This window comes from Canis lupus, chromosome 8 (assembly GCF_048164855.1).
Source record: "Canis lupus baileyi chromosome 8, mCanLup2.hap1, whole genome shotgun sequence".
Classification (NCBI taxonomy): Eukaryota; Metazoa; Chordata; class Mammalia; order Carnivora; family Canidae; genus Canis; species Canis lupus.
In genome coordinates this window covers 47,396,854-47,424,536 of record NC_132845.1, presented here as the reverse complement: position 1 = coordinate 47,424,536, position 27,683 = coordinate 47,396,854, and the positions used below count along the sequence as shown (strand labels likewise).

The following is a 27,683-nucleotide window of genomic DNA, read 5'->3' as shown; positions in this document are numbered from 1 at the left end:
CTTGTGAATAAGGCTGCTATGAGCATTCTTACTAGTGTCTTTTATTAGACCTGTGCACTCCCTTCTTTGGGGATAGCCCTGGAAGTGAAATTGTTGGGTCATCAGGAAGGTGGAGGTTGATCTTTGGTAAATCTCTCCAGGGGGTTTTCCAGATGAGTTACACCAAGCCAGTTGCTTCATAACTTTTCCCACTTCCAGCTGATTATTTAACTTTGAGTGAACTAGGCCCACTTGTCCACCTGCTCTCCGGTTTGCACATTTCTGTGCCTGTTCTCTCCTCTCGTCTTTGTCCTGGAGCATTTACTATCTTTGCAGAGCAGTATGTGGAAGGAATAGAGCTAAGTGTGTGTTTCCAATCTGCCATCTTTAGCTGGAAGCCTCTTAGGACTTGAAGATGGCTTTTAGCTCTCAATCTCACCAAACGTGATCACACTTGTGTTTTCTCTGAGTCCTTTCTGCTTAAAGGTTTGATAAAAACAAGGTTTTATTGCTTCAGCCTTTCATAGCTTCTCCAGATATTGTTTTCTATATTCCTCATTTCCAGCAAGATGACAAGATGATTCTGATTCCATGTCTTTATCAGACATAAAAGTCAATAAGGAACACAGACTGAAGGTTTAGTTTGTGGGGTTCATTCCCTTAATTTTTGTTTTCCTGAGCTTGCAGTGTTCGAGTCTAGGCAAATCCCAATACCCTAACATTTAGCCTTGCAGTATCCCAAGCATGTGTTCCAGGTAATTAACTTGGCCCTGGGACTTCAGCACTTTGGTTTGGGTACACGAGGACTAGGAGGCATGAAAGAACTCCTACAGCCCGAATTGGAAATCCATGTTTTTCCCCCAAAGAACTGAGTGTGCACGTTGGCTCCCACCCATCCCTTGGGCACCTTCTGGAGCTTCCTTCAAGTGCACAGATGGCAATAGGTGGGGTGGGGATGACAGTGAGGAATCCCAGATACATTCTTTGCTCACGGTTGTGGTGACCATGCCAGCAGAAAAGATGACAGGCACTAGAAGATGGTCCTGAACTCCCAGACTCTGAATGTCCCATCCATTTACCACTCAGGCCCTTCCCAGGAGAGCTGATCCTTTGTCCTCAACCTAACCCTCTTTACCCATCCTTCTTGCATCACAGAACCAGCAAGACCACGTTTCTTTTTCCCTGGCCAGTAGTTCACTTCATTTGATGTGGTTTTACTCATTAGAATGATGTTAGCATGAGAAGGGGCCCCCGGTCACCTGACCAGCCAGGTTGACCTGGTCATGTAGCATGGGATCAGTAGAGTAACAGATGCCTCAGGATGCAGTAATGCCAGTGCTTAGCACGTGGTAAGAATTCCATAAGTGATAGCTGACATCATGTTTATTACTTCTTCTCATAGAATGAGCTTCTGAATATCCTAGGAGAGTTACTTGCTTCACTTGGTCAAACTCAAACTGACCTTGGCTCACCTCACTCTTTCTTTGGGCTCCCAAGAATATATTCAACCTGAAGACGCTTCATCTTTATTTCCCCTGACATATTTCATATATCGAGATATGTTACCCTAAAATCCCTAATTTTAGTACATTTTCCTTCTATTAATGTAATAAATAATATTTCTAAGTATAGATAACCACATAATTGTACCTTTACCAAACCTCTAGTCAGATGCATTTAGTGTACTCATTACTTCACATAATACATTTCTCACTTCTAGTATATTAAAACCCCTTGTAATCGTTATTATCTATGGGTATAAATAATGGTTAGGTTCTTATGCTAACTGGTAAGAGCATTTTTGAAAGAAAGGTAAGACGCAGAATCTGGCAACACAAACAGAAATCTCAAATATTTTGCTGGGAAGGTAAACAGTGCAGCTGGGAAGAGAAGCATGATTATAACTCTTATGTAGTTCAGTGAGTACATTCATCTGTGTTGTAGATTAGGTTATTGTGAGTGAGCCTGAGAGCTCATCAACAGTTATGATGTTACATCTGTGACAGATCCTAGTTGCATTCCAGGCAGCCGTTTATGAACAAACTTTTGCACACAATACATTTGCAAAGTGAAAACCATTCTAAGAGGTTTAAAGATTTTTATAATTCTAGTGTCTTTCCCCTTTAAAAAGAAAATACTGCTGGATGCTACAAGGGGGATAATATACCAAGCAACAAACCTTTGATACATCTGTATTATAATGTTTTTAAGTACAGAATTATGATGAACTCAAAGTATGGAGCATCATCTATAATTATTGAAGAACTGACCATAGCTTGCTCAAATGAAAGGCTTAAATAAAAATGGCTTTGGTATCTAGAATCTCCCCCACAATTCCAGTGACTTACCTTATGATTTTGGCAGATTTGATGATTTCATCAAAGAATTTGCTTCTGTGTATTTGCTATACCACTGGCTGGAATGCCAGTCTGCCTGATTGAACTGGATACATTTCAACGAGTCTAGAATTCCCCTATATTTGAGACACTTTTGGATGTACTGATGACCATACCTCCTAAACCCAGGGGTCAAGTTGTGGAAAGGCTGTGAGAGTTATTTCCTGCTTATTGTCAGTCAGTAGTTCCCTGGCGGGTCTTGTGAGGATGGTCCTTAGCATCAAGTGAGTGTCCTCCTTTGCCCCACACCAGCAGAAGCCTGGTGTACGTATTTGAAAATCCATGAAGGAGGGACCCTGTTTGTCTCCTTCAGTGTACTGCGCCAGGTACCTGGACCCATACATGTTACATCACAGATATAGTGAGTTTCCATTGCTACTTTATACCTGGGCAAAATAAGGCAGCACACTGTTAAATAAGAAGTGTCATGGTGACAGGACAGTGGTGGTCATGTTGCAGTTCCTTCTTTCGTGCCCTGGCAGACGGTAACTCATTCATGATAGCAAGAGGCATGTTCATAACTGTTGCCAAAAAAGAGCACAGTTGGTTGGTCACAGAGTGAGGTTTAGGATGCCTGTCTCCTCATTCCCCGAATCCTATGAACCCCACCCCCCTAGACGAGCCAGTTCTCAGGCTAGCCCACCATGGCTGAGCCCTGGGTTCCATGCAGCTTGGCTGGCTCTGGGTCCCCATCTCTGCCCCCCACCCCATTCCCTTCCCTTTGGCTGCAGTAAGCCCTGGTTTGCTCATCTGTAAACCATGGTAATAGAACAATGGATTGATGCTATGTGAATCCAAAATAGCATTATACTTTAAAAAAAAAAAAAAAAAAGGAAAGAAAGAAAAGCCTCTTTATGTTTTAGCTTTGAAGTAATACAGATCCTTTCAAATTAAACATTTGTTAAGAATTGTGTCATTTTAGAGCTGGTGAAGCTGGTGATGAGTAAATGCAAAATTTTTCATGCTCTTGCAAAACGTCCGGGACACTTCATCTAGTAAGCAAATAACCCACCATTCTGTTTCAGGAGTACTTTGGAAACAAGCAAGTTTTATATTGGGCGGTGTTTTCAAAATGTGTCTCTTACATAAGATGCTACACGGAGATCCATCCATTGCACCATCACAGGGATGACGGGAGGGTCAGATGGGCCAGGGTATAAGAAGATGAGGTTAAGTATCTGAAGCTTGGAGTAGTTTGTGATTGGGTGAGGTGAGCAATTTGACAGGCTGGTGACCTGGCTGGAAAACCTCTTGACCTAGCTGTGAGGACGGGTCGCAGGTCACCCATAGGAGCCAGGGGCCGGCCTGGAGGCCATTGTAGGCAGTAAGCTATAACCAGGGGAGAAGAAACGTGGTCTTACCTTTGCTGTGATACAGGAAGGGTAGGTGAAAAGAATTCGAGAGGAAGACCAAGGGTCAGCTCTCTTGGGAAGGGTATGTATACTGTATGCAGTTATTGGGGATTAGGGTTTCAACATATGAATTTGGGAGGAAGCATTTTAGCCCAGAGCAGGTGCAACTTCACAGAGTAAATGAAAAGCCCTGCCTTCACTTAACTCAAGTTTCGCTACAGCTCTCTTAGGAAAAGAGACTTTAGAGACAGAGGGATGGTGTGTGTATGTAAGTGTGTAGAAGTTGGATTGCACCTGGAGGGAGAAGCTGCTGAACCTTCTTTTCTTCTCAGAAAGCCTGGACTGAGGAACAAGAGTTCTGAGGTTGCCCAGCTGAGAACCCACTGCTGATATTAGGGAGAGGAGAAACAAGAGGGGGCTGTTTTGTACATGTCCCAGTGTCTTCCCTGCCATTTCTACACTAATCTGATCCCAAATTAGACCAAATCCATACATACCTACCAGGTACCTTCACCATGCAGAGAAGATGCTCCTGGAGACCGCTGCTCAGTGCACAGCCCAGCCTTGAGGCCATGTGAGATCCTAGGCCGGAGCAGGCCTCTGGGAGTCAGGGGCAGGCCAAGAAGACTGTGCAGGTGTGAAGGGATCTGAGCACCTACAGCCGCCGTCTTCCACACAGGAAGTCCTTCCTCAGCACACACCGATTCATCTGCCTCCCCTGCCCCAGCCTTGGCTGGGGAAAAAATTTGGTTTGCAAGTATCTGCTCAGCGTGTGCTTACTCAACGCTGGACTGATTGTGTTCCGTTCACTGCAGCCCATGTCCAGCCAGGAAGTACTCCCTAAATCCCCCTGAATAAACAGCCGTTACATTACTGGATAGGTTCTGTGCTTGCTAAGGTTGTCCCGCTATTTAATTTAAATTGTCCTGACAGTGGTTGAGTGTATTATCATCGGCTCTCATTTGAGTTCTTGTGCCTCCAGGGACTAGGAAAGATAGAAGTCTTCTTAAAGCAACATCCTTCCTTGTTGGTTTGCTTGTTAAAAAAAGAAGAAAATCTTACTGAAACAGTAAATAGATTCATAACACTGTTGAAGTCTATTCACAGCATCTGTTATTTGGATAGCCTCCGCGGAGAAAGAAAATGTGAAAGTCTCAGAGGTGGATGGTTTCGTCAGTAGTTTCCAGGTGGAATTCTGCTGTCACTGCATTCTGCTGGCCAGGATGGTGATGATTGAAGGGGAATAGAAACATGTGGGTTTGCTGTTTGTTTCTTGTTCTGTTGTTTTTGTTTTTTGTTTTTTTCTGTAGCTAGGTTATACTCTTGGAAGCTTGGAAGCAGCTTCTGTTCTCCTTAATCCCCAAAGGGAAAACAAAATATGTTTATCGTGGTGTTTTGTGCTTGGCAGGTATGCACTCAGGTTTTTTGGTGTCTGCCTGCACTTCTGGCTGAGACGTACTCTAAGTGAAGCACCATGTTATTTTCCCTTCAGAAGATGGAGCCCTAATCTGTTGTTGAATTTTAAGAGTTCTTTATATATTGTGGATATTAATGCCTTACCTGATATATGATTTGCAAATATTTTCTCCTATCCTGTGGTTGATACTCACATCTTACAATGTACAAAAGCTTTTAATTGTCATGAAGTCCATTTGTCTGCTTTTTCCTTTTGTTGCCTGTATCTATATCAGTAGGGCAAGTTTTATATTGAAACAGAGCTTTCGATTTTTACCTCTAACCTATTTCTTCCCCAGTCTTTTCCTGTAAGTAAATGAATGACTGATCTCCCAGCTGTTGAGATATCGAGAATTATTTTCGAGTCCTTCCTCTCCTTCTTGTAACGAATACAAGGACTCCTATTGTTTCTACCCCCTAAGTATCTTTCAAATATTTATCTTTAAAAAAAAATTATCTTTATACTTCCAATTCTTCATTGTAGTCTATAGAAATACAGTTTATTTTTATACATTGACCTTGCATCCAGCAACCAAGCCAATCCTCCCTTGTTAGTCTAGATACTGAAAAAAAAAAAAAAAAAAAAAAAGATTCTTTGGGATTTTCTACAGAGATAGTCATGTCTTCTGAGAACAGGCAGTTTTATTTTCTCTTTTCCTGTCTGTATGCTTCTTATTTCTTTTTTCTTGCCTTACTGCACTAGCCACAACTTCTAGTGTGATGCTGAATGGAAATAGTAAGAACAGACATCTTTGCTTTGTCCTCAGTCCTCTGGGGACTATTAAAAATTCAGTGTTAACGAATGATATACATAACTATTTTGTAATTATCTTTTTATAATATTTTTTTACCTCCTGGTTTTATTTTAAACTCCTCACATTTAAAAATTTTTTTAAATGTGTATTCTGAGTACATCACAGCTTTCCACACTGCCCCATCTGTCCTTCCAGAGTTCTTCTCATCAGTGAAGTGTGTGCTGACTTCGGGATCCTTGTCCTCTCAGTACCCACTTTTTGGCAGATGCCCTTCCTCCACCTTGGAGACCTGCCCAGAGCAGTCCTCCTCTTCTCATCTTTTTGGTTTTTATTCAAGTATAGCTAACATGCAATGTTAAATTAGTTTCAGGTGTACAATATAGTGATTCAACAATTCTATACATTTCTTAGTACTCATCACAGTGTGTTCATAATCCCTTTAATCTGTTACATGCTTTTCCTATCAGCCTCCCCTTAGCAACCACCAATTCTCTGTATTTAAGAGTCTGATTTTCTGCTTGTCTCTTTTTCCTTTGTTTACTTGTTTTCTTAAATTCCACATGTGGGTGAAATCATATGGTATTTGTCTTTCATTGTTTGATTAATTTCACTTAGCCTAATACCCTCCAGGCCTATCCATGTTGTTGCAAATGCCAAGATTTCATTCTTTTTTATGGCTCAGTAATATTCGTGTATGTGTGTGTGTGTGTGTGTGATTATGTGTGAGTGAGGGAGTGTGTGAGTGCATGTATACCACATCTTCTTTACCCATTCATCAGTCGGTGGACACTTAGGTTGCTTTTATATCTTGGCTATTGTAAATAATGCTACAGTAAAGCTAGCGGTGCATATATCTTTTTGAATTAGTATTTCAGATTCCTTTGGATGAATTCCCAGTAGTAGAATTACTAGATCATGTAGTATTTCTATTTTTAATTTTTTGAGGAACCTCCATACTGTTTTCCAGAGTGGCTGCAACAGTTTGCATTCCTACCAACAGCGCAAGAGAGTTTCTTTTTCTCCATATCCTTGCCAATACTTGTTATCTCTTGTCTTTTTGACTTGAGCCATTCCGACAGATGTGAGGTGGTAGCTCTTTGTGGTTTTGATTTTCATTTCCCTGATAATTCGTGATACCAAGCATTTTTTTCATGTGTTTGTTGGCCATGTGGATGTGTTCTTTGGAAGAATGTCTGTTCAGGTTATCTGCTCATTTTGAATTGGATTTTTTAGTGTTTTTTGGTGTTGTATAAGTTCTTTATGTAATTTTAATCTTAACCCCTTATTAGATCTATCATTTGCAAATATCTTCTTCCCACATAGTAGGTCGCCTTTTTTTTGTTGTTGTTGATGACTTCCTTTTTAAATTTTGCTTTCTGTTTCACTTGCCTCAGGAGACATATCTAGAAAAATGCTTCTATGGCCAATGTCAAAACTATTACTGCTTGTGTTCTCTTCTGGGATTTTTATGGTTTCAAGTCTCACATTTAGGTCTTTAATCCATTTGGTGTTTATTTTTATGTACTGTTTAGGAAAGTGGTCCAGTTTCATTCTTTTGCATGTAGCTGTCCAGTTCTCCCAGCACCATTTGTTGAAGGGACTTTTTCCTCACTGCATATTCTTGCCTCCTTTGCCATAGATTAATTGAACATAGAAGTGTGAGTTTATTTCTGGGTTTTGTTTTCTGTTCTATTAATCTTATGTCTGTTTTTGTGCTAGTTCCATACTGTTTTGATTACTATAGCTCTGTAATAAAACTTGAAGTCTGGGATTGTGATTGATGCCTCCAGCTTTGTTCTTACTTCTCAAGATTGCTTTGGCTATGCAGGGTATTTTATGAATCCACACAAGTTTTAGGCTTATTTGTTCTAGTTCTGTGAAGTTCACACAAACAAATGGAAAGATATTCCATGCTCATGGATCAGAAGAACCAATATTGTTAAAATGTTCACTCTTCAAAGCAATCTACAGATTTAATGCAATCCATATAAAAATACCAACATTTTTCACAGAACTAGAATAAATAATCCTTAAATTTTAATGGAATTTCCTCTCTCCTGAGTCATTTCTTGCAGTTTTTCTTCCTTCACAAAAGTCTTGTTTCTTCTTTCTGTGCCTCTATTTCTATCCTTCCTGTGAAGTGGAAAGCCCCATTTGATCTATAAGGGACTCTTGGAAGTTCTATATCCTTGGCCAAGTTAACATTTTTTCTATTCCTGATGCTAGTTAAGGTTTGGCTTTGGCCTTTGCTGTAATCTTATGACTTCTTTAGGAAGCTGTGCTAGAATGTACTCTTAGCTATGCTAATAATACTAAGCATTCAATATTCTGACGCTAAAGAAATTCTGATCTGCACAAACAAAAGTGTGTTGAAAATAAATGCAATGTTTTCCTTAAACTTGGCTTTTTGTAATCAAGAAGTTACTTGCTCACTTTTAAATTCTTACCTAAAAATTATTTATATCCCTGGGGAATGTTTTCTTTCCTTCAGAAATGATTTATTGATTGCTATGTGCACACTCTGAGTCACCGGTCAAAAAAGGGAGAATTCAGTACATTCGGGTGTGGGGGTGGAAGGAAGAGACAGCTAACATTTTTACATTCCTGTTCATACTGAACTCTAGAAATCATTATTTTGGTATGAATCTTGACAGTTGCCCTCTGAGGTATGGAGCCTATCATCCTCCTCTCACACACGATGAGACCAAGGCTCAGGAACCAAGTGACTCACCGACACCACAAGGCTTGTGAGGGGCAAGAGCCAAGGACCAAACCCAGGTGTCCTAGACTCCACCTCCACGCCATGCCTCTACATGAGGGGTATAGAAAGTTCTGGAAAAGCCTCACAAGAGAGGCTCATATTTGACAAAGGGGGTGTAGAGAAGATGAGCGTCATGTCTTTTTTTAACAGGTTATTGGGGGCTAGTTGTGACTTCCCCTAAAGCAGGATCCCTCTAAAGTTTGGAAACAAACATCCTATTTCCATGTGTAAGTCACAGCTCTTCCTTGTAGATTGCTTGGAGACAGGGTCTCCTTTTCAAAGTTTTGAGTAAGCCGTTCTTTGAAGGTACTTTTTTGTATATGGTCATTAGCTAATTGAACATTCTTTGTGTCTGACTCAATCAGAGCATCATGATGAATGCCCTTTGAATATAAGGAATGAGGAACACTGTGTACCCCAGTGTATTATAAACCCATGTCCTGTGGATCAGGATGGCCGAGAGAAGTCACGCAGGAAGCCAGGATCCTAGTTTGTGACCAGGACACTGTAATGAGAGGCAGCAGTCTTAGCTGGAACACTGAGTTCAATTCCTGACACCCCCACTGGCTGTCAAATCAAGTTAATATGAGTACAGCTCTTAGAACAGTGCCTGCGCGTAGTAAGTACCAGGTAAGTACTGGCTATTGTCGAGCATCACAATATCCCCCAAGTCAATATGAATGGAAAGAAGGGAACATTAGTGGCAACGTTGGGGTTTTTAGAAAACTGGTTAAGGAAAGTAGTGGTGATTTAGCCTTGGTCTGTGGAGTTCCTTTGAAATGGTTTATCATGTTCAAGGCCATAAAGGATTCATCTTTCCTATTTGTTGACATGGGAGCGGAGTCTTAGGGAGGATTATGTAAGTCAACATAGATGCCCACAGTGTCGGTTCAGCTAAAGAAGCAATATCAGTCGTGGGCCCTTTAAACCAGGAACCCCAAGGTCAGCCCAGACCAGCGAGGAGGCAGACATTAGAGGTGGGCAAATGCCCAGCACCACCGAGGGAGGAGCTTCCTGGTCCCTGGTGCCAGGAGGGACCTGCTTCTCCCCTCAGGAGCTTCTGCAGAGGTCAACTGACTGACACCCTTCTCCAAGCAAATGCCACTCATCCTAGAAATTGGGGTTGCTTGGAAATGCAGCTGCCTGACTGGCCTCTCCTGAATTTTATTGAAACCTTAAGGTTATGGGGCTAAAAGCCCCTTAAAAAAAAAAAAAAAAAAAAAAAAAAAAAAAAAAAAAACCCAAACAAACAAAAAACAAAAACCAAGAAAACAATTTCTTTAAAAAAAAAAACTATGTGTATAAAGGGTTAAAACCGAATTGTGGAAGTCCCTGTCCATCCCTACTGTTTGCCATGTTTAACCATAGTTAATAGTTCTCCTTGTGTCTTTGGAGAACTTTTATCCTTAATATGTGAATATGCATAAGCCTTTTAAAAATTTACATGTGCTTTTTCCTCCATGTCTTACCTTTATAACTTTAATTATTTTTCTATTGCATCAATGTAGAGCTACCTCTTTTTATTTAGAATGAATTATAAAGCTATTTCAGTAAGATATGGAAATCCTGACCTCTTACGCAATAACAGAGCTAAAAGTAAAGGATACTTAGCATAATTACGAGGAGAAATGGATCAGTTCACAATTATAGTGGAGGTTTAACCAAGGCTCTCAGAATCAGACACTGCCAAAAGCAAGGAGTGATGAATGGCACAGGAGGCTTGAATCACACCATGAACAGGTTTGATTGAGGGGAGATACAAGGAGCTCTGTAGTCAACACTTAGAGAATGCATGTTCTTTATAAGCTCACATGGGATATTTAGAAAAACGGGCATATACTTGGCTATAAAAGAGATCTTGCCACTGCTAATTTCTTGTAGTCATAAATTCCGAAATGGTTATGTCTCTTGTCTCTATTTCTTTCCTGTGTTAGTTCTTCTACTCCAGCTTCACACCCACCTATTTTATGACCATCTAGGCTGAATTCCTCTCTGCATTAGGTCTTCCTTCTTAGCTGTAATTGCTCCATAAAGACCTTTTTGCCTTTTAAATTCATGATGGACGAGGACTGTTGGGTATAATTTTCATCTGTTTCTGGCAAGGTGTTTCAGGTGAGTTGTCATCCTCCCTCGGGAAGCTGGGCTGCTCTTCTCCCTCATCCTTTTCGCCATGTTGAGCATGTTCCTCTGGACCAGCATGGTACAGGAATCGTCATGTCCCCCCACCTTGCTTTTCTCAACAACGCTTCATTAGCATCTGAGACGGACCGTGTGCATCCATCATTTGCTGGCCCAGTTATCTGACTCCCCAGTTGGGAGGGAAGGATTTGTGTCTTTGGCTCACAGCTTGCCCCAGTAACTAAATCAGTGCCTTAGACATAGCCAGTACTCAATATTTTTTGAATAAATTAGCACAGAGTAGCTCAAAAAACAAAGCAAAACAAAGACAACAAAAAACAGGTCTGGAGTTGAAATGATCTAGAGTTGAAATGGTCATTTCAAATCCCATTCTTTAAAGTTTTAAATACATCATCTCCATACTGAATAATCTTGTGTGCCTGGGATGAGGGCTAGGACAGGGAGACACGCGAAGACTTTGAGCCCTTGCATTTTTACACACCGGTGGTGGAATATAAAGTACCTCTTCCCCTGTGTGGGCAGGGGATAGTGGGATTTGGCAAAATGCATGTGCCAGTTGACGTGGCCATTTGGATTCTAAGAATTTTTCTTATAGAGGTGCTCACGCAGTGTGCAAGACCACGGATATGGTAAGAATAACTTCAAATAGCAGTTGGTTTCAGACTAGTATTCAGAGCTGGGTCCACACACGATAGGGGCGCACATTATGACCCATTTTTTATCTGAATAGAAGAAATGAAGCCTCATTAACATTTAATATTAGAATAACTCCGTATCATCACCCAATCTCAATGTTGGGTCAGATGGCCACTTGGGACACTGAATTTCCAGTGCATTCTAAGGGAAGAGGGGGCGGACAGAGGTTCCCACCTAACTTACTGACTTGCTTTTAACACACAGCTGCTGTTTGCAGTTTCCACATGCCAGATTTAGTGTACTTCTAGATTGTGCTCTCTTACCTGATGTTAGTAAACCCATAAATAGCCACAGCCATCTCAGACGTGACCCTTACTCTTGCAGGGATGCCTTGGCGGAAAGAGCAGACAGCAGACCTGCAGAGAGTGCTCACACAGGTGGACAGTGACATCCCACTGGTGCTGGTCAGCGGCAACCACGACGTGGGCAACACCCCCACACCTGAGACTGTGGCAGAGTTCCAGCAGACCTGGGGGGACGACTATTTCAGCTTCTGGGTTGGGGGTGTCCTGTGCCTCGTCCTCAACTCCCAGTTCTGGTACGATGCTTCCCGGTGCCCCGCTTTGAAGCAGGCACAGGACCAATGGCTGGATCAGCAGCTGAGCATCGTGGGGCAGCACAAGTGCCAGCATGCCATTGTCTTCCAGCACATCCCATTGTTCCTGCGGAGCATCGATGAGGACGATGACTACTTCAACCTCACCAAGTCCGTGCGGAAGGAGATAGCCAACAAACTCGCTGGAGCAGGTACCTCTGGGGACCCTCATGGCTGGCTAGGAGGGCCATCTAGAGAGAAAGCTTCCAGATCCTTCTGCTTCCCTGCAGCCTAGCAAGGGAGGGAAGAGGATGGGGCTCTGGAGAGAACCAGGTTTTGACCCCAACTCACCCCTCACTAGCCGTGTGGCTTCACAGCCCTTTCAGTGGCTGTATACTGCCTAGCCCTTTCACCCTCACTGTGGAGTAGCAGAAGGAGCTATCTCATAGAGGGATTGTGAGGATCAAAGGAGAGAGGATCTGTAAACCATTACAGTAGCCCTTGGCCTACCAAGTAATGAAACTGTGACAGTTGCTGGCAGCTGAGGACAGGGTCCTGTGGGTACACAGTTATTGGGGGGAAAAGGGGTCTGAGTGTGGCTGTCACAACCCTGGGAGAAGGAGTGATGCCAGGGGCATCTTTTCTCATATTCTTGGGAAGCAGGGACTTGCCCAATGGCAGATGCTTTTTAAGAGCCGGGCTTCCTACCAGGGTTAAATTAATCCTGGCAAGTCCTGGGGCTTCCTCATTAGGTTCCCCAGAAAGAGGAGTGAATTCTTCTCTAGAACCAGGGAAGAGAAATGTATTTAGTCTGATTTAACCTGCTGTAAATTATTAGCTAATCACATATTTGACATGTGTGTGCACACACACATACACATGTAACATGAAGCACTCTGATGGCATCCTGGCCTGCACACATCCGTCTCTCCTGGCAGCACCTGTAGCGTTGCTCTCATGAGAAAAGGGTAGTTCTAAGCCAATTCCCTGTGTGGCCAGAGATTTGGCAGGATTCCAGTTCTGACAACTGTTGTGTCTCTTGTTTTGATTTTAATGCCTCCTTTCAGATCTTTCCAGACTGTACTTCATCAAATGCATCTAACATTTAAATACATCCATTTGTTTGTTAGGGGGTAGAGAGAGGGAGGTGGTGTCCTGACCCAGTAGCAAGCATTTGTTTAAAAAAAAAAAAAAAAAAAAAAAGTCTTGACACTCTTCTTTTCATCTTTGAGCATTAAATGTGTTCGCATTTACTTGTGAAATGTACAATAGGCCCTTCTGTATTTTTGAGACATTTTACAAAAAGCTTGCATAATTGGAGACATTTTCCAACTGTTCCATGGAGATGAAGTTGGAAAACTTCTATTGAGGTCTTTGAAATTTCATGCCATGCTCGAGTTGGTGCAGAAAACCATTTTGATGACAAGGAAATGAAGTGTCAAGATGGCATCAGCACCACCATGGAGACTATTTTGTAACAGAGAATAATGCCAGAGAGAACATTTAATGCCAGGGAAATGATTCCTTTCATATCAAATGTTAAATGATGCAAATGCCGTCCCTGTGACTGCTCTTTGTTCTCCTCTCCTGTCAGCCACATTCTTGAGTGGCATGTGGTTCTGGGTTTCCCATTGTAGGAGGAATACATGTGGCCCACAGGCACCCCCAGATATTGAGACCTGTAGACACTTAACAGAGAGAGCCCACAGCTCTAATGGGGCAGCCTTGAGGGAAGCCTGCTGCCCGCCCACCAGGAACCCAGTGTTGGATTCAGGATACGCCAGCCACCTCCCCGCCATCGGGCCCGCAGCCCTGCAAGGAAGGATTTATCAGCACACTCAGAGCCAGTCTGTGTCTTGGAGGTGGGCTCCCGTTGCCCCAGCTCACAGATGGATATCTCCCCCAGAATGCCAATTGATTGATGTAGAACAAGACTGAATCCCTTCCCTAAGCCCCAGCGGCACAATCTCTTCCCGTAGGCAGAGCAACATGGGAAGCCAAGTTATCAGCAGAAGCTCGCTTGCTCAGCATGAGGCAGAGCAGAGCAGCGAGTAGTCTTCTTCCACTCTCAGTGGCGTCAGGCTCCGGAACTCTGACAGAGCCATCTCCAGTAGGGCCTCCTTGCCCAGAATCCACTAGTGGTGCTAGAGCCTTTAATATCTCATCAGACTGTCCACTTCTTGAGGCTACCATCTGGATCATAGCAGCTCCACAAAACCCCTCCTTCTAGGGTCCCTCACCCCCAGGACAAGGCCAGCTCCACCTCTTCCCTATGGTCTCTGCCTCTTCCATTTCACCTGGCTGGCTACTCAACTTTGTTACCTTCTGTATGAGGTGCTCCCAGCCCCACCTGGGTTCTTCCTCAGCTTTCCTCGATCCCTGAGGACTTGTATGTGCTGACTTGTCTCCACTGTCCACTAGATTCAGTTCCTTGAGTGTGGGGATGCTGCTGCGGTCATCTCTGCATTCAGAATGCCTGGCTCGGGTCTTAGCTCATAATTAGTGCTTGATCAGTATTTGTGGAGTGAGTGAAGGACTGACATGGCCCTTTTATTTGTCCACTGGATGCTGGGTACAGAGCAGACCAGGTTCACACTCTCACGTTGCTCCTGGGCCAAGCTTTTCCCTGGGTATGTCCCAAGAGCCAAGCATACATCCCACAGCATCCAAGCCCTTCGTTCTTAGGTAAAGTAACTGTGTGCCTCCACCCTGATCCATGTGTTACCTTTCCAGGTTCACATAGCAGTCAAATTCTCTCTTCCCATATGGTCCCCCCACTATACCCATCATGCACCTTCACACATGAGAAGGATTCTCTTGGCCCTTGGCCTTAGGATCTTCACCTAAGTCTGCTTAACCAGGCAAAAGCAGAGAGATGGAGCCCTTCCTGCTGTCACCTGTCAGTTTTAGTGGCTTACCAAACCAGGACCTTTGCTTTATGGCCTGTCAGACACAGAACAAACCAAAGGCAACATTGGAAAGAGATCCAGGCCATGTATGGACCCAGCTTGTGGCAGGTGACCTGCTTGGTTGGAAGCATAGTTAGGTAGGCTTTCACGCGGAATGTATGCACTTAGGACTCAATAACGCAGAAGATTGCTCGGGTCACAGAATGTAATTCTTGGATTCATATGGGAAAGCCAGAAGTTCAAGTGACATTTTGTAAGAATTCATTAACTTAAGGACCATGATAAAATTGGGGGTGATGCTGCTGTATAACGCTGCCTCCAGCTTTTCCCCCACAGCAATATTATTCCCTAGTACTGTTCCAGTCTCATTTATCTCCTTGTGTTAAAATGCCAGTACTCAAAAATATGTCAAAAGCTCATCAGAATATCAGGGTAGCTTTTAATTATGATAATTGTGTTGTTATAAAATATCCTTTTAAAGAGCACATCCCTCCTCAAACCACCATGGAGGTAAAACCCAGCTTCCTTCCAGCAAGCTTAATGAATAATTCTGAATCATTGTGTGGGATGAATAAATGATTTAATAACGAGCATCAACAATCATCTCTCATTGTTGCATTAATTTTTCAGATGGGATGAGGTAAATGAGGAGGAGGGGTATTACTGTACAAATGGGCCACTGTGTGTATGGGGACGCATTTTGTGAACTGAAGCCTAAGAGCTTCCCCAGTCAGGTTTCCCTAGAAACGGTAGCATTCTGTATCCACTTGTGAAGCTCAGTGAAAAACCTTCTTTGTGTGCTACAAAGGCGTCAGTGGCCAGTGAACATAAATAGTTATCAGGGCAGGACAGGTGCACAGATGCGAAGCAGTACCTCTTATTATTGATCTTCCTTTGCTCTGCCCAAGGATAATCAGTGTCATCACATCCAGAGGATGTAGAAATTGGTTCTCCCCTTAATTCACCTGATACCTAGTTGAGTTGCAAAGACAGATAGTAGATAATGAAATCGTGGCTGAGCCCGGCCACTGTCTGTCCCTTGTGCCTTTTTCAGCAAAAGGTTCATATGTGACCCAGTTAATATGGATTCCAATTTAAAAACTCAGTCTGAAAAAACAAAAGTCTGGCTCTTTCACTGACCCCGTCTCCCTTGATGTCTCCATACCTTTGCCTTTTTCCATTCTCAGCATAGAGATGAGAACTGGGTAGTCAGGGGCCCAGAGAGAATTTGGCAATTACAAAAACTTCCAGAAGTTGATCTTTCCTGCAAAAGTTAATGAGTAATTTCACAGAAAGAGTTTCATCTCTATTATTTATGCTTAAAAAAAATGGGGAGAAAGAGATCTTAGCCCATGGTTACAGTTTTAGAATTTCAACATTTAAAAGAACAAAAGAGGTCAGTTTTCCAGGATCCATATTATACGACAAATAAAACATCAGATCCTCCTCTAATGTCTTACTGAGTTACATTGAAATTTTTTGTTCATATCCTGCTTCCTCCAAGAAATGGAGTCCCAGCTTTGTTTGCCTCTGTAAGCGCAGCCCGTCACCAAGACTTGTCATGTAGTAGCCCCATCAATAAATAAATATTGGTTAAGTGGAGTGGAATTAGACTTGATTCACATACTTATCAGAATCATAAGTAATGTCCGTATCACCTCTGGATTGGTGTTTGCCAGCTGACTTTTGGATGGGATATGTATGACTTAGAGCAACTGTCGGTAAACTGTTTCTGCAAAGGGTCCCACAGCAAACATTTTGGGCTGTGCTCTCTATAGACTGCTGAGCTCTGCTTTATAGGTGGGAGCAGACATACGTAAGCAAACAGGATGGCTGTGTTCCAGCAAAACTCTATTTACGGAAGCGGGTGCGGGGTGCAGGCCATATACTTTTCCCACCCTTAGCTTAGAGAACTCTTCCTCTTAGCACATGACACCCTGCCCTCCCTTGAGGCCGTGTCCACACTGTGCATGTATCTAACCCCAGCGTGCTTCTGGTGACTGCAGTGTGGCAGCTACCTCAGGCTCCTCGGTAGGGGGCACACCTGGATGAGGCCCATTCCTTTGGAGGCCCATGATGTGATGGGGGGGGGGTGTGGGAGGTGACATGAAAGCGCTTAAAATCTAATACTTGGGTGTTTATTTTTAACACGTTAGAAAAAATATAACAAGCTCTTCAAGTCAGTGAAAAATATTCAGTAAATAAGAGTACAGGTAGCACATGGTTATAAGACAGAGCTTGCAGAGGGAGTGCAGGGGTGATGTGTGTGGGTGGGAGGGGTAAGGCCACACATCACAGAGCAGCAGGCAGGCTTTGGCTTCAGACAGACCTGGATTCAAATCCTTTGGCGCCACGCCCTGAGCCAAGAGGCCTCATATAAGCTACTGAACATCTTTCCACCTTAGTTTTCTCACTTAATAAGTGGGGCCTCTCATCCCAACCTCATAGGGTTGGTGTGAGAAGTAGATAAAGTGAGGCAAGGACGTGCGGGGCTTGTGCTCCAGGGAGGGTTGTTCATTGTTAGATGACCCAGTTGTTAGATCGCGAGCTCACAGCCAGCAAATATGTTTTGCACAGGCTCTGGGTTGACCCTGACCTCAGTGCTTCTCACCCTGGGGTGCCAGCAGGAAGGGCAGGATCTTCTCACAAGTGGGGCGTAGGAGCATCTCCAAGCAAAGAGAGGCATGTTCGCTAATGTGACTTTGTAAGTTGAGAAAGAAAGGAATTAGCAAGTCTTCATAATACAAACAGGAAGGGAAGGTAGACTGTCTCCTAGCTCCTGAGAGGTGCAGGAAGACAGACTGTGTCTCAGTCTCAAGGAACCTGAGATTTTTCAAGGTGGATGAGGAATGTGTGTTATTTTTAGTTGTATCAAAAGTGAGTAATAGTTTAAAAGAGAGGGAAGCGGTCAACTAGATGGAAGATCTCTGTGGAATCTGGTGATAGATTTTGACTCCTCATTACTTGTTCTTAAGCACATACCATGCCAGTGAACGTGTTGGTAAACACACCTGTGAGTGCATAATTTCATAGGTTTTTCGGAATCTAGCTGATATGTGATCATCCTACGATGTCCTCTGTTTAAAGGTTCTTTTTTTTAAGATTTTATTTATTTATTCACGAGAGACACAGAGAAGCAGAGACAGAAGCAGGCTCCCTCTGGGGAGCCCCATGTGGGACTAGATCCCAGGACCCCGGGATCACACCCTGAGCTGAAGGCAGACACTCAGACACTGAGCCACCCAGGTGCTCCCTGTTTAAAGATTTTATTTATTTATTTATTTATTTATTTATTTATTTATTTATTTATTTATTTATTTATTTATTGAGAGAGAGAGAGAGAAGTGAGCGAGCACGCATGCCTGCGGGCAGCAGGAGAGGCAAAGGCAGGAAGAGAAAGAGAGAATCCCAAGCAGACTTCTGCGCTGAGCACAGAGCCCAACACAGAACTCAGTGTAACAACTGTGAGATCATGACCTGAGCCAAAATCAAGAGTCAGATGTCTGCTCAACGACCAAGCCACCCAGGTGCCCCACAATGCCCCTCTGTTTAAAATGCATTTAAAAAAAGCTAATGGTTGGTTTTCTTTAACCAACTTTCATGTGAGACCTCATAAGGCATCCTTTCTTAAGCATCTATAGAATCCAGAGTTTCTGGGGGCCTATCAGCTTGAGGAATTTGACCCTCCTTAATTCATATTTGGTCCTGAATTCATGTTCCCAGGTTGGATCTGTTTTCTGTTTTGATCAGTCCACCATAAAATATCCTACTCTAGTCATTTGACGTCTGTGCTTCATTCACTACAAACCCAGATAAAAGACCAACTGCCGAAGCTGCATCTGGCGGGAAGTGATGGATTACATTTCTCACTTTGGAGGTATCCTTAACAGTTGGGCTCATTAAAATCGAAATCAAGTCCTGATTGTAAATATTTATAAACCGAGAATCTGGCGCGTGTCAGTATGTGCTTTCTGGTTCCCAGAGTTAAGTCAACATTGATTCGTTCGACAAGTAGTATGGGCCCTGGGCTAGGCACTGAGCGTAGGCAGGAGCAGCAGACAGAGGTCCCTCCTCTGGTATCATAGATACCAGTCTCAAACTGAAAATTAGAAATCTTGTTGAAAAATCCCATTGCACCATTTCAGAAAGGAGGCACAAGTGCACAGGAAACCATAGTGACTACTTAAGTTTACGAAATCAAAATATTATATCTTCTCTTTGTAGGTCACAGTTTAAAAATAGCAATTAGTGTCACTTCCAAATGAGCGGTGGGATTCCTTTGTAAATTGAAATATCCCTAGCTTAGCTAAACACCCTGACTTACTTCCTATACTAGTTCAAGTATTTTTAGTTACTGGATCTGCTCGCATTTAAAAGACCTGTGCACCCACTATGGCCACCAATACAAGTGAAAATTTAGAATACTGTTATTTAAAATAAGCTAGAGATCACTTTAGTTTTGTAGTTGTTGGGTTGTGTTTTTTTTTATTTTACTTAACAGAAATGTTTGCATACTGATGATTCCTTTAGAAGTGAAAGAACGGCACCCCTTTAGATCAAGCCTTCTAGCACAGAGATAGCGCTTCATGGGCCCTCGTCATGGTGCTTCATGGGCCCTTGTCATAGCGCTGAGGAGGCCGTGCGCCTATCTGCAGTGCAGGTGAGGAGACCACACAGAGGCTCTCTGGCTTCCCAGTCCATCCTAAACTTAAGTCATAGACACATCAGAGGAAAGGAAAGAACTTCTCTCAGATGTTTCTTTTACATGAGGCGCTGTTCTGTGCACCGTGGGAGCCCAGGTGTGGAGCTCCCTGCGGTCACATTGCCCAGGTGGGAGGGGTCATGTCCAGGGCAGGTGGCCATGCCACCTTGCCCATGAGCCTCCAGCTGGGCTGCCCTTCCCCAGGTGGGGCCTCATGATCTGCACTTGTGTCTCCCTCAAGGTTGTAGCCTCACTCCCTCCCAGATGTCACTTCACAGACACCAAACAGAGCAGCTTCTCTCCTGGAAAAGGGAAGCGGTGAACAAGCTTTTTGAGAGCCGTGGCTCATGTTCAGTTTTACCATTACGTATGGCATGTCAGTGGCCATGCGCTTTGTCAGCCTGGGCTATGCAGGGAATGCTACAAGACATTGGTGTTCTGTCCATGTCACTGACAGCGGACTGGAGCCCTGGAGGCAGAGTCACTTGTTCAGGTTACGGAGCTGGGAAACTAGCATAGTAATACCTCAGGTTTTCATGAGGATCAGATAAGATAACCCAGTACCATGACACGGGGTCTGGCTCCTGGCAAGTGTTCAGTAAAAACAGTGCTATTAGTATTATCTGTCTTCCTGCCACTGTCATTAATATCCTAAAATTCTGAAAATATTATGAGTGACTTAACCTTAGGTAAATGGATGTGTAGGGAACAGATCTTCTCCTTTCTGCAAGTTCCCACCTCTGACCTGCGGCTGGGTGGTGGAGTATTGCCAGAGGTGGGACCCCAGTCTCTCTGACCATGTTGTTCTGGTCCTCTGCCCACCAGACAGAGTCCTGTGTCCCTGAAACCGCCCCATCGTGTGCCCCCCAGTGGGTGCTCGAAACCACAGGGTCACCGACTTCTCGGCCAGTTTTACTTCCTAAACCATTTAAAATCAATGAACATTACTGTCATGTAATCACAATGACCACTTATTAAAGATTACAGTACAGTATTATTAGACTAATAAACAGTACAGGTACTATTTCTCTGATTTTACAGACAAAGGAGAGAGAGACACCCAGCTGGGAAGTGGCCAAGCTGGGCTCTCATCCTAGGGCTCTGACCTCTTAGCCAAGCTGTTGTCAGGGTAACGAGTAGAATGCACCTTGGGCACAGGTGTTGATTCAAGATGCAGGCTGCCAGGACTGGACCCCACCTGCTCACCCACACATCCACTCTGCTGCACCTTCTCCCGGGGCCACCTTGCCAAGGAGGCTTAGAGCCATCATGTCTGAGGGTGTGTAGAGTGAGGCTCCAGGAAGTGCACGTAGGGTGAGGAAGGCCCCTCTGGCCTCAGCAAGCAACTTTTTCTTTCAAAGTGAGTTCCTAGCCCACCCTTTGAACTTCAGTGTGTGAATTACGCCTCCTGCAGACAGAGATAATGTTGGAAACAGGGAGGGAAGGATCTGTACCATCCTGTAGACTCTGGCTGGCTTCCTTGGGGTATGAGTCAAGGGTGGCTGTAAGTTGAGGATAATGGTGAAACTTAAAACAGGGACTGCAGCTCTTAGAGAAGAGTGATGAAATAAAAATAAAGGTTGGCTTGGGGTGTCTGGGTCTGACGGTTGGGTGTCCAACTCTGGATTTCAGCTCAGGTCATGATCTCAGGGTCATGGGATTGAGCCCCACATCAGCCCCAAGCTGGGCGTAGAACCTACTTGAGATTCTCTCTCTTTCTCCCTCTGCCCCTTTCCCCACCCCCCACCAATAAATAAATCTTTATATAAAAAAAAAAGCTGTTGTGAACTTCTTTGGGCACAAACAGGTGTGAATCATAAACTAAAAATGCTCACACATTTTATTATAAAACGCATGCCTGAAGTTGGTCTTGGTAAAGCTAGCTGTAACCTCCCGGCATGTTTTGATGAGAGGTTCATTGTTCTGATTGGAAGCGTTACTGGAGCTCTTGACACTGGGGTTGGATGCTTTGCCTGATGTCACATTCATCTTTATGTGTTGAACCCTTAGTGCTCACATTCTCTGCCTGCAGGAAGTGTATATAGTAAGCATCAGTCCTACCATCAAGAAGCTCAGTTTAGGAGGAAAAGCTAGAGAATGAACCAGAGAATTATAGTCAACATAGATGTCTTAGAGGGGACTTCATGACACATTAGATGTCTGTTTCTGTTACTTAGATTCCTCTCTCCAGTAAGTCACATTTGAAACTGTGCCAGTACTTTGCTTGCTACCTGTTTGATAGGAGCGTGGTTTCCCATAAGAACGTGAGAATTGCGTCATACCTGTTGCTGTGGATAGTCTTCATGTCAGGGACATTTCCTCCCTTCTTCCTGTGTCCTTTTCTTTTTCTTCTTCCTTTTCATTCATAACCACCTTTATTTGACGGCTGCATCTTCATGAAATCACCCATCAGACATTTGCTTTGATGGGGGCACCCATTCAATTCAATAGATTGGGCTCTCGGCCAAGCCCATATATCATGACAGAGACTGCTTTCAAGGGAAAGAAGCCTCTTTTTTGTATAAATGATCCATCAATACACAGAAGCACTGTGATCAGTGTCCCCATTTCCTGTCTTCTGATCAAGGTGAAGGAACAGCTGTCTTAACCTTGTCGAGGTCGCAGACCCCCTGGCCAAAGCTCTACCTGTCCTTAAAGGTAAAAGCTGGGCGCTTCTGGTATAGCAGGTGGCAGTCAAAGGGGACTTGGGCTACAATTGCATAAAAACCATGTAACTAAAATTTTTTTATTCTTAAAACCCGTGAAAGCAGATCTTACAAGATGTTAATATCTGTTATCTATGGATGGTTGGAATGTAAATGTTAACATTTTTTGTACTCATCTGAATCTTTTAAGTTTTTCCAAAAAATGAAAAAATAACAAAAAGAATTCCCTACAATGATACCTAGATCAGGGTTGGCAGACTGTTTTTCTGTAAATGTCCAGATAGTACATATTTTAGGCTTTGTGGGCCAAGAGGCAAAATTAAAGGTACTGCATAGGTGCTTCTATAAACCTACCTATGGCTATTTAAAAAGCTAAGAAACATTCTTAACTCACACACCTTATAAGAAAACAGTGGGCTATATAGATAGCTTCCCAGCCCCTGGTCCAGATACTTAAGATCAATCACCACTGACACTTATATTTAAGGATAATAGTTATAGAGCCATCAGTTCATTTCAAAAAAATATGCCACTTACCGTTTTCCTCATTTAATATTAAATATGAAAAAGCTTAAATTCTAAGGGAGGAGATTTCCCTTTTTGTTTTTCATTGACTGTATTTTTGGGTCTTGTAATGACATACTCTGCCTCCAACGTGTGTTGTCTGTTTCTCACTTCCAAATTGCCTCCTGAGTTGTCATGGCCTGAGGTGACCGAGCCAACCTGGCCCCCTGTATGTGCCTTTACAGTGCCTTGGGTCCATGCCTCGGTCACACTGAGTGCGTGTTGCTTGGGAGAGCAATTTCACGAGCTGGAAAAGGGATGTCGAGAAGGTCACCCTATCGAGGGACCATCGTGGGTCCTGTTGGAGAACAAGTGAAGTCCATTATTTCATAAGAGCTTCTAAAAGCCAATTTATGTAGTGTTTAAAAGTTTATTGGTCACCCCAAAAGGAGAGTCACTGTTCTAAAAAGCCTAAGGTAGTATTAGTTCCTCTTGGCTGTACCAGGAAACTCCAACTCGCCCAGTGCACAGAATAAGGAAGTTTATCATCCTGTGTAATAGAAGAGTAGGCATGGTTCAGGCTCTCAGCCAGGCCGACTCGGGAATCAGGATCTTGCTGTGATGCTGCTCGTTGCCCCTACCTGCCAGTCCATGTGGAGCTTCTCAGATGGCTGCCGGAGTTCTGGACTTGATATTCAGAACGGACAGTGGGCTTTTTAAAAAGAAACGAAACCTTTCTCAGGATCCCAGCAGATATATCCTCCCGCAGCTCCATACCCAGACCTGGGCCTCGTCCTGGCCTATAATGCAGGTGGCCATAAGAGGAGAGTTGCCAATCCTGGCTCTGGGGATGGAGCCCATGACCTCCCAGAGCCAGGCATTTCCCAGAACAGAATTGGGAATTTTTTTCAGCAAAGACAAAAAGGAAGAGCATGGGATTGGAAGGCAGCCAGCATTGTCTACTGGGGCCAGGAAGAAAGAACCCACGTTCACACCTTATTTCAGAAACAGTGCCAAAAGGCATTCTGTTCCGTGGTGCACTGAGCCTGTGCTGGGGGGTTAGATACATCATCTCTGAAACAGCAACTCCATGAGGGATCTATCATCATCTCCTTTTTGAAATCAAAGAAACAACATTCAAGGAGGTGAAGTAGTGCCTCATGTGGCATTTAATTAACAGACAAGGTTCAGAATCAGTGCTCATTTCTCTGTGTCTCCCACCCTCGTGTTAGTAATAATCAGGCTTTCCCTGACAAGGAACATGGTGATTCTTTTGTAGTGTCAGAAAATACTGGAACCCTACTTTTCCTTGGATAATATTGACAAAATGGAGAGATCGGAGTTTCTCTTCCCTGACACCTACTAACATAGAGCTTACAAGTTACCTCAAGTTTCATATACTTATTCACCATCCATCTATCCCTCTGTCTGTCCATCCGTCTGCCAGCAGTCATTTATGGAGCAGCAGCTCTATTCTCTTCATTCTGAGGATGGATATCCAGTTCAATAGATTTGCTCTCGGCCCTCACAGACCAGTAGGGGACACCAAGGTGGAAAGCAAGAAACAGCAGAACAAAAGCAGAGGAATGTGGAAGAATCAGGAGGAAGGGGCGCCTGGTGGCTCAGCAGTTGAGCGCCTGCCTTTGGCTCAGGGCATGATCCCAGAGTCCTGGATTCGAGTCCCACATGGGGCTCCCTACGTGGAGCTTGCTTCTCCCTCTGCCTATGTCTCTGCCTCTCTCTCTGTCTCTCTCATGAATAAATAACTAAAATCTTTAAAAAAAAAAAAAAAAAGAATCAAGAGAAAGGATAATCAGCTTGGTTCAGCTGGGCCAGGGATGATTTCTTCAGGCGAGGAGCAGGCAGGGTCTTGAAGGATGAATAAGAGTGCACCAGGTGGATGTGGGCAGGAAGAGGGCATTCAAGACCCTAGGCAGAGTATGAGCTGAGGCCAGAGCCACAGACAGCCCAGTCTGTGTCAGAGCTGGCCTTGAACCATTCATGAGAAGAACAGGACTCGGGTCACTTTATGGCAGGGAACAGGAGCCAGATCTTAGGCATTAAAGAAGCATGAGAAGGATTTTCTGTCAATCAAAGTATGCATTTTAGAAAGAACAACCTTGCTCAGTCTGCCCAGGATGCATTTTGTCTTTCCCTACCAGATTTCGTGCAGGATGTCACGAAATGTCATGAAAACCCTACTTTCCAGACTCCCTTACCCCTGGTGTGGCCACTTGTCCCAGTCCTGGAATTCAGCAAGCGGGCCTTCCTGGAAAGCTTTCTGTTGGCCCTTTTCTCTTCTTGGAACCTGGACACAGTGCCCGGAAGCCCTGTAGCCATCTTGCAGTCTTGAGGACAAAGCCACAAGCTGAGGATGGCAGAGCAGAAAAACAGAAGGAACCAGCATTCTTAGTGAAATCCTTGAGCAAAACCGTACCCACCCTGACCACCCACCTCCTTTCTTTATATGGGGTGGATAAAGACATCGTAGATAAATACAAATGCGGCTTTTACTTATTTAAGCCACTGACAGCTGACTGTCGTCCTGACACATCTGGGAGCAGAAAGGAGAGGCATTCGGGAAGGCAGGCAGTCTCAAAGACTGTCCTGAGGGTAGAGAGCTGCGAAGGCTGTGAGCAGGCCCTAGCCAGAAACAGTAGGCGTATGGCCTGCATCCCTGGAGCAGGTGACTGTGCGTGCTGGCCCGGGGAAGCCCATAAGAGGAGGAGCAGGCAATGGGGGGTGAAAGAAGTGCGTGAGTCATGTCTGCTGGCAGGGAGATGGCTGGGAAGTGGCTGGGAGTCGTCAGAGTCAGCGAGTGGGGTGGCCGAGGTCAGAGAGGCAGTGCTCACCCCGGGGGACGACAAGGGTGTGGACAGAGCCCAGGGAAGACCACCGTCAAAGGACTCTTGGAAAAGGACACTCATTCGGCACATGCCGCGCTCCAATCTACCCTCTTGTCATCAGTCTTTCTCCAGTTATCGAAATGGAGGCTGACTTTTCTAAGGTCCTGATGTTTCAGCAGCTGCAGCTCTGCTCCGAGACCTCCCTGGCTCAAGTCCAAGCTGGAGCGCTTTCTCCCCAGCACATTTCATCCTCGACACCCTGCAAAACATCTCCCTCCCGCAGCGTCCTGCCACCTCTGTCTGCCTCCCTCGAGTATTTTTGGATGGATTTCCAGTTTGATGCATGAACATGCCGTCAGTCAAAATAATCTTTTTAATGAGCCTCTTGTCCTGACAGCTGTGTTTAAGATAGGGCATGGAAGCCGGGTAATGGAAATCTAGAAAATTGTCCGTTCTGGATTGAAACCCTAATGTGTGCCCCGCACTGCATCTCACACACAAGCCCGCCATCTTCTTTTAAAAATAAAGAGGAAATTATGAATAGTGAAAAAAGATGTAATTTGTGCAAAAGAAAAAAAAAAGATCTTCATATACTCAGAGAAGGATGAGAGGAAGGTGTAATTATTGAACGCTCCCTGAATACCACATGCGGCTTCCTGCCGTGCAACCTTGGGCATGGCTCTGAGTGTCACTTGATCTTCCAAGTGACCCTGGGGGGTGGGGGGTGGCCGATATTAGCCCTGCCTTCCAAAAGGGGGAACTGAGGCTCAGGGAGGTTGATGGAGATGCTACACTCACACAGCTTGGTTGTAGCAGACTGAGGTTCAGGCCCTCATTCTCCTGACCCCTACCTCAAGCTGCCACTACTCTTTTGGTCTCCAAACACTAGTATGAGTAAAATGCAGCCCTCCTCTTGCATATTCCACACAGGTTTTGAATTTCTGCGTCATCAGGAAGGGGAAAAATTCAATTAAAAAGTTGAGCATAGCCTCCCCTGTAGATAAATACGAAGTGAGTTTGAATTTTGTAGAAGACTAATTAATTCTCGAGTCCAGAGTGGGAAGTGGGGCTCTGGTGCAGCCTATACTCCCCGAGCTTTGGATGTGAAGGCAGCCAGGCACTGGCAGGCCTCGGAAAGGAATGATTTCCCAGCAGTGCTGCTCTGTGCCCTGGATTGTAAAAGCTCACGTGCTCCCAAAGGCAGGGGAGGCTTGTGTCCTATTTAAGTGTAAGTAGGTCCAGTGGGTAGAAGTGGAAACATCATGTTATAAACAGGACCTGAGCCCCTCTCCACCCCTCTGGGTGTTGGTGTGAGGACTCCGACCAGCAGCTCTCTCCCTATCTGCTCTTTGGGGCTTTTGTGGCAGAACCACTTCTAACCTGATTAAGCTGGAAATGCACAGCCTTTGGTACTCTCTGGACCACTTCTGTGCCATCAAGAGTTATAGTTTCACACACACCCCCCACCACCTTCTTGTGGTTTCAATTAAGAGGAGCCTGGAACAGGGAATAATATAATTTTTGTTGATTATTATTGAGTTGAGGCAAGAAAAGTTTAATTTCTTGAGAGGAGGAAATTAAAAAAAAAAAAAAAAAGCTCTTGTGGTTTTAGAGTATGAATGAATTGACCTTGGGTGAAGGTCATAGGTCATTTCAGCAACTGGGCCATTAACTGCTACCCAATCAAAGAAAGAAAACGTAAGAATCCCAAGAGGAGGCTGTGTCCTTAAGACAAGCCAGATGTTTCATGTTATGTAAATCAGACATCTGGGCAAATGCCTGAGGTAACCAGATGTTTGCGAGTTCTGTGGTGCCCACAGGAGAAGGAGAGGCACGACCCCAGGCCCCAGCAATGGCCCAGCCCAGGAACGCCTGGTGACACGGTAATGAAGTTGTCACCAGCCATCTGTGGCTGCTCACCCCCCATCAGCAGGCTGGGTCCCAGCTCCTGGAGGAGATGATGCAGCCTTCCCCTGAGGTCAGATTGT

General features: G+C 44.3%; 1 protein-coding gene across 2 annotated transcripts in view; it reads left to right on the top strand.

Moving 5' to 3' along the window:
- Nucleotides 1–27,683, top strand: part of CPPED1 (calcineurin like phosphoesterase domain containing 1) — a 100,108-nt gene that overhangs the window by 54,623 nt on the left and 17,802 nt on the right. For both annotated transcript variants that reach the window (XM_072835840.1, XM_072835839.1), the window contains exon 3: nt 11,858–12,280. In XM_072835840.1, coding sequence (XP_072691941.1) covers nt 11,858–12,280 — 423 coding nt within the window. The remainder of the gene's footprint in view (nt 1–11,857; nt 12,281–27,683) is intronic.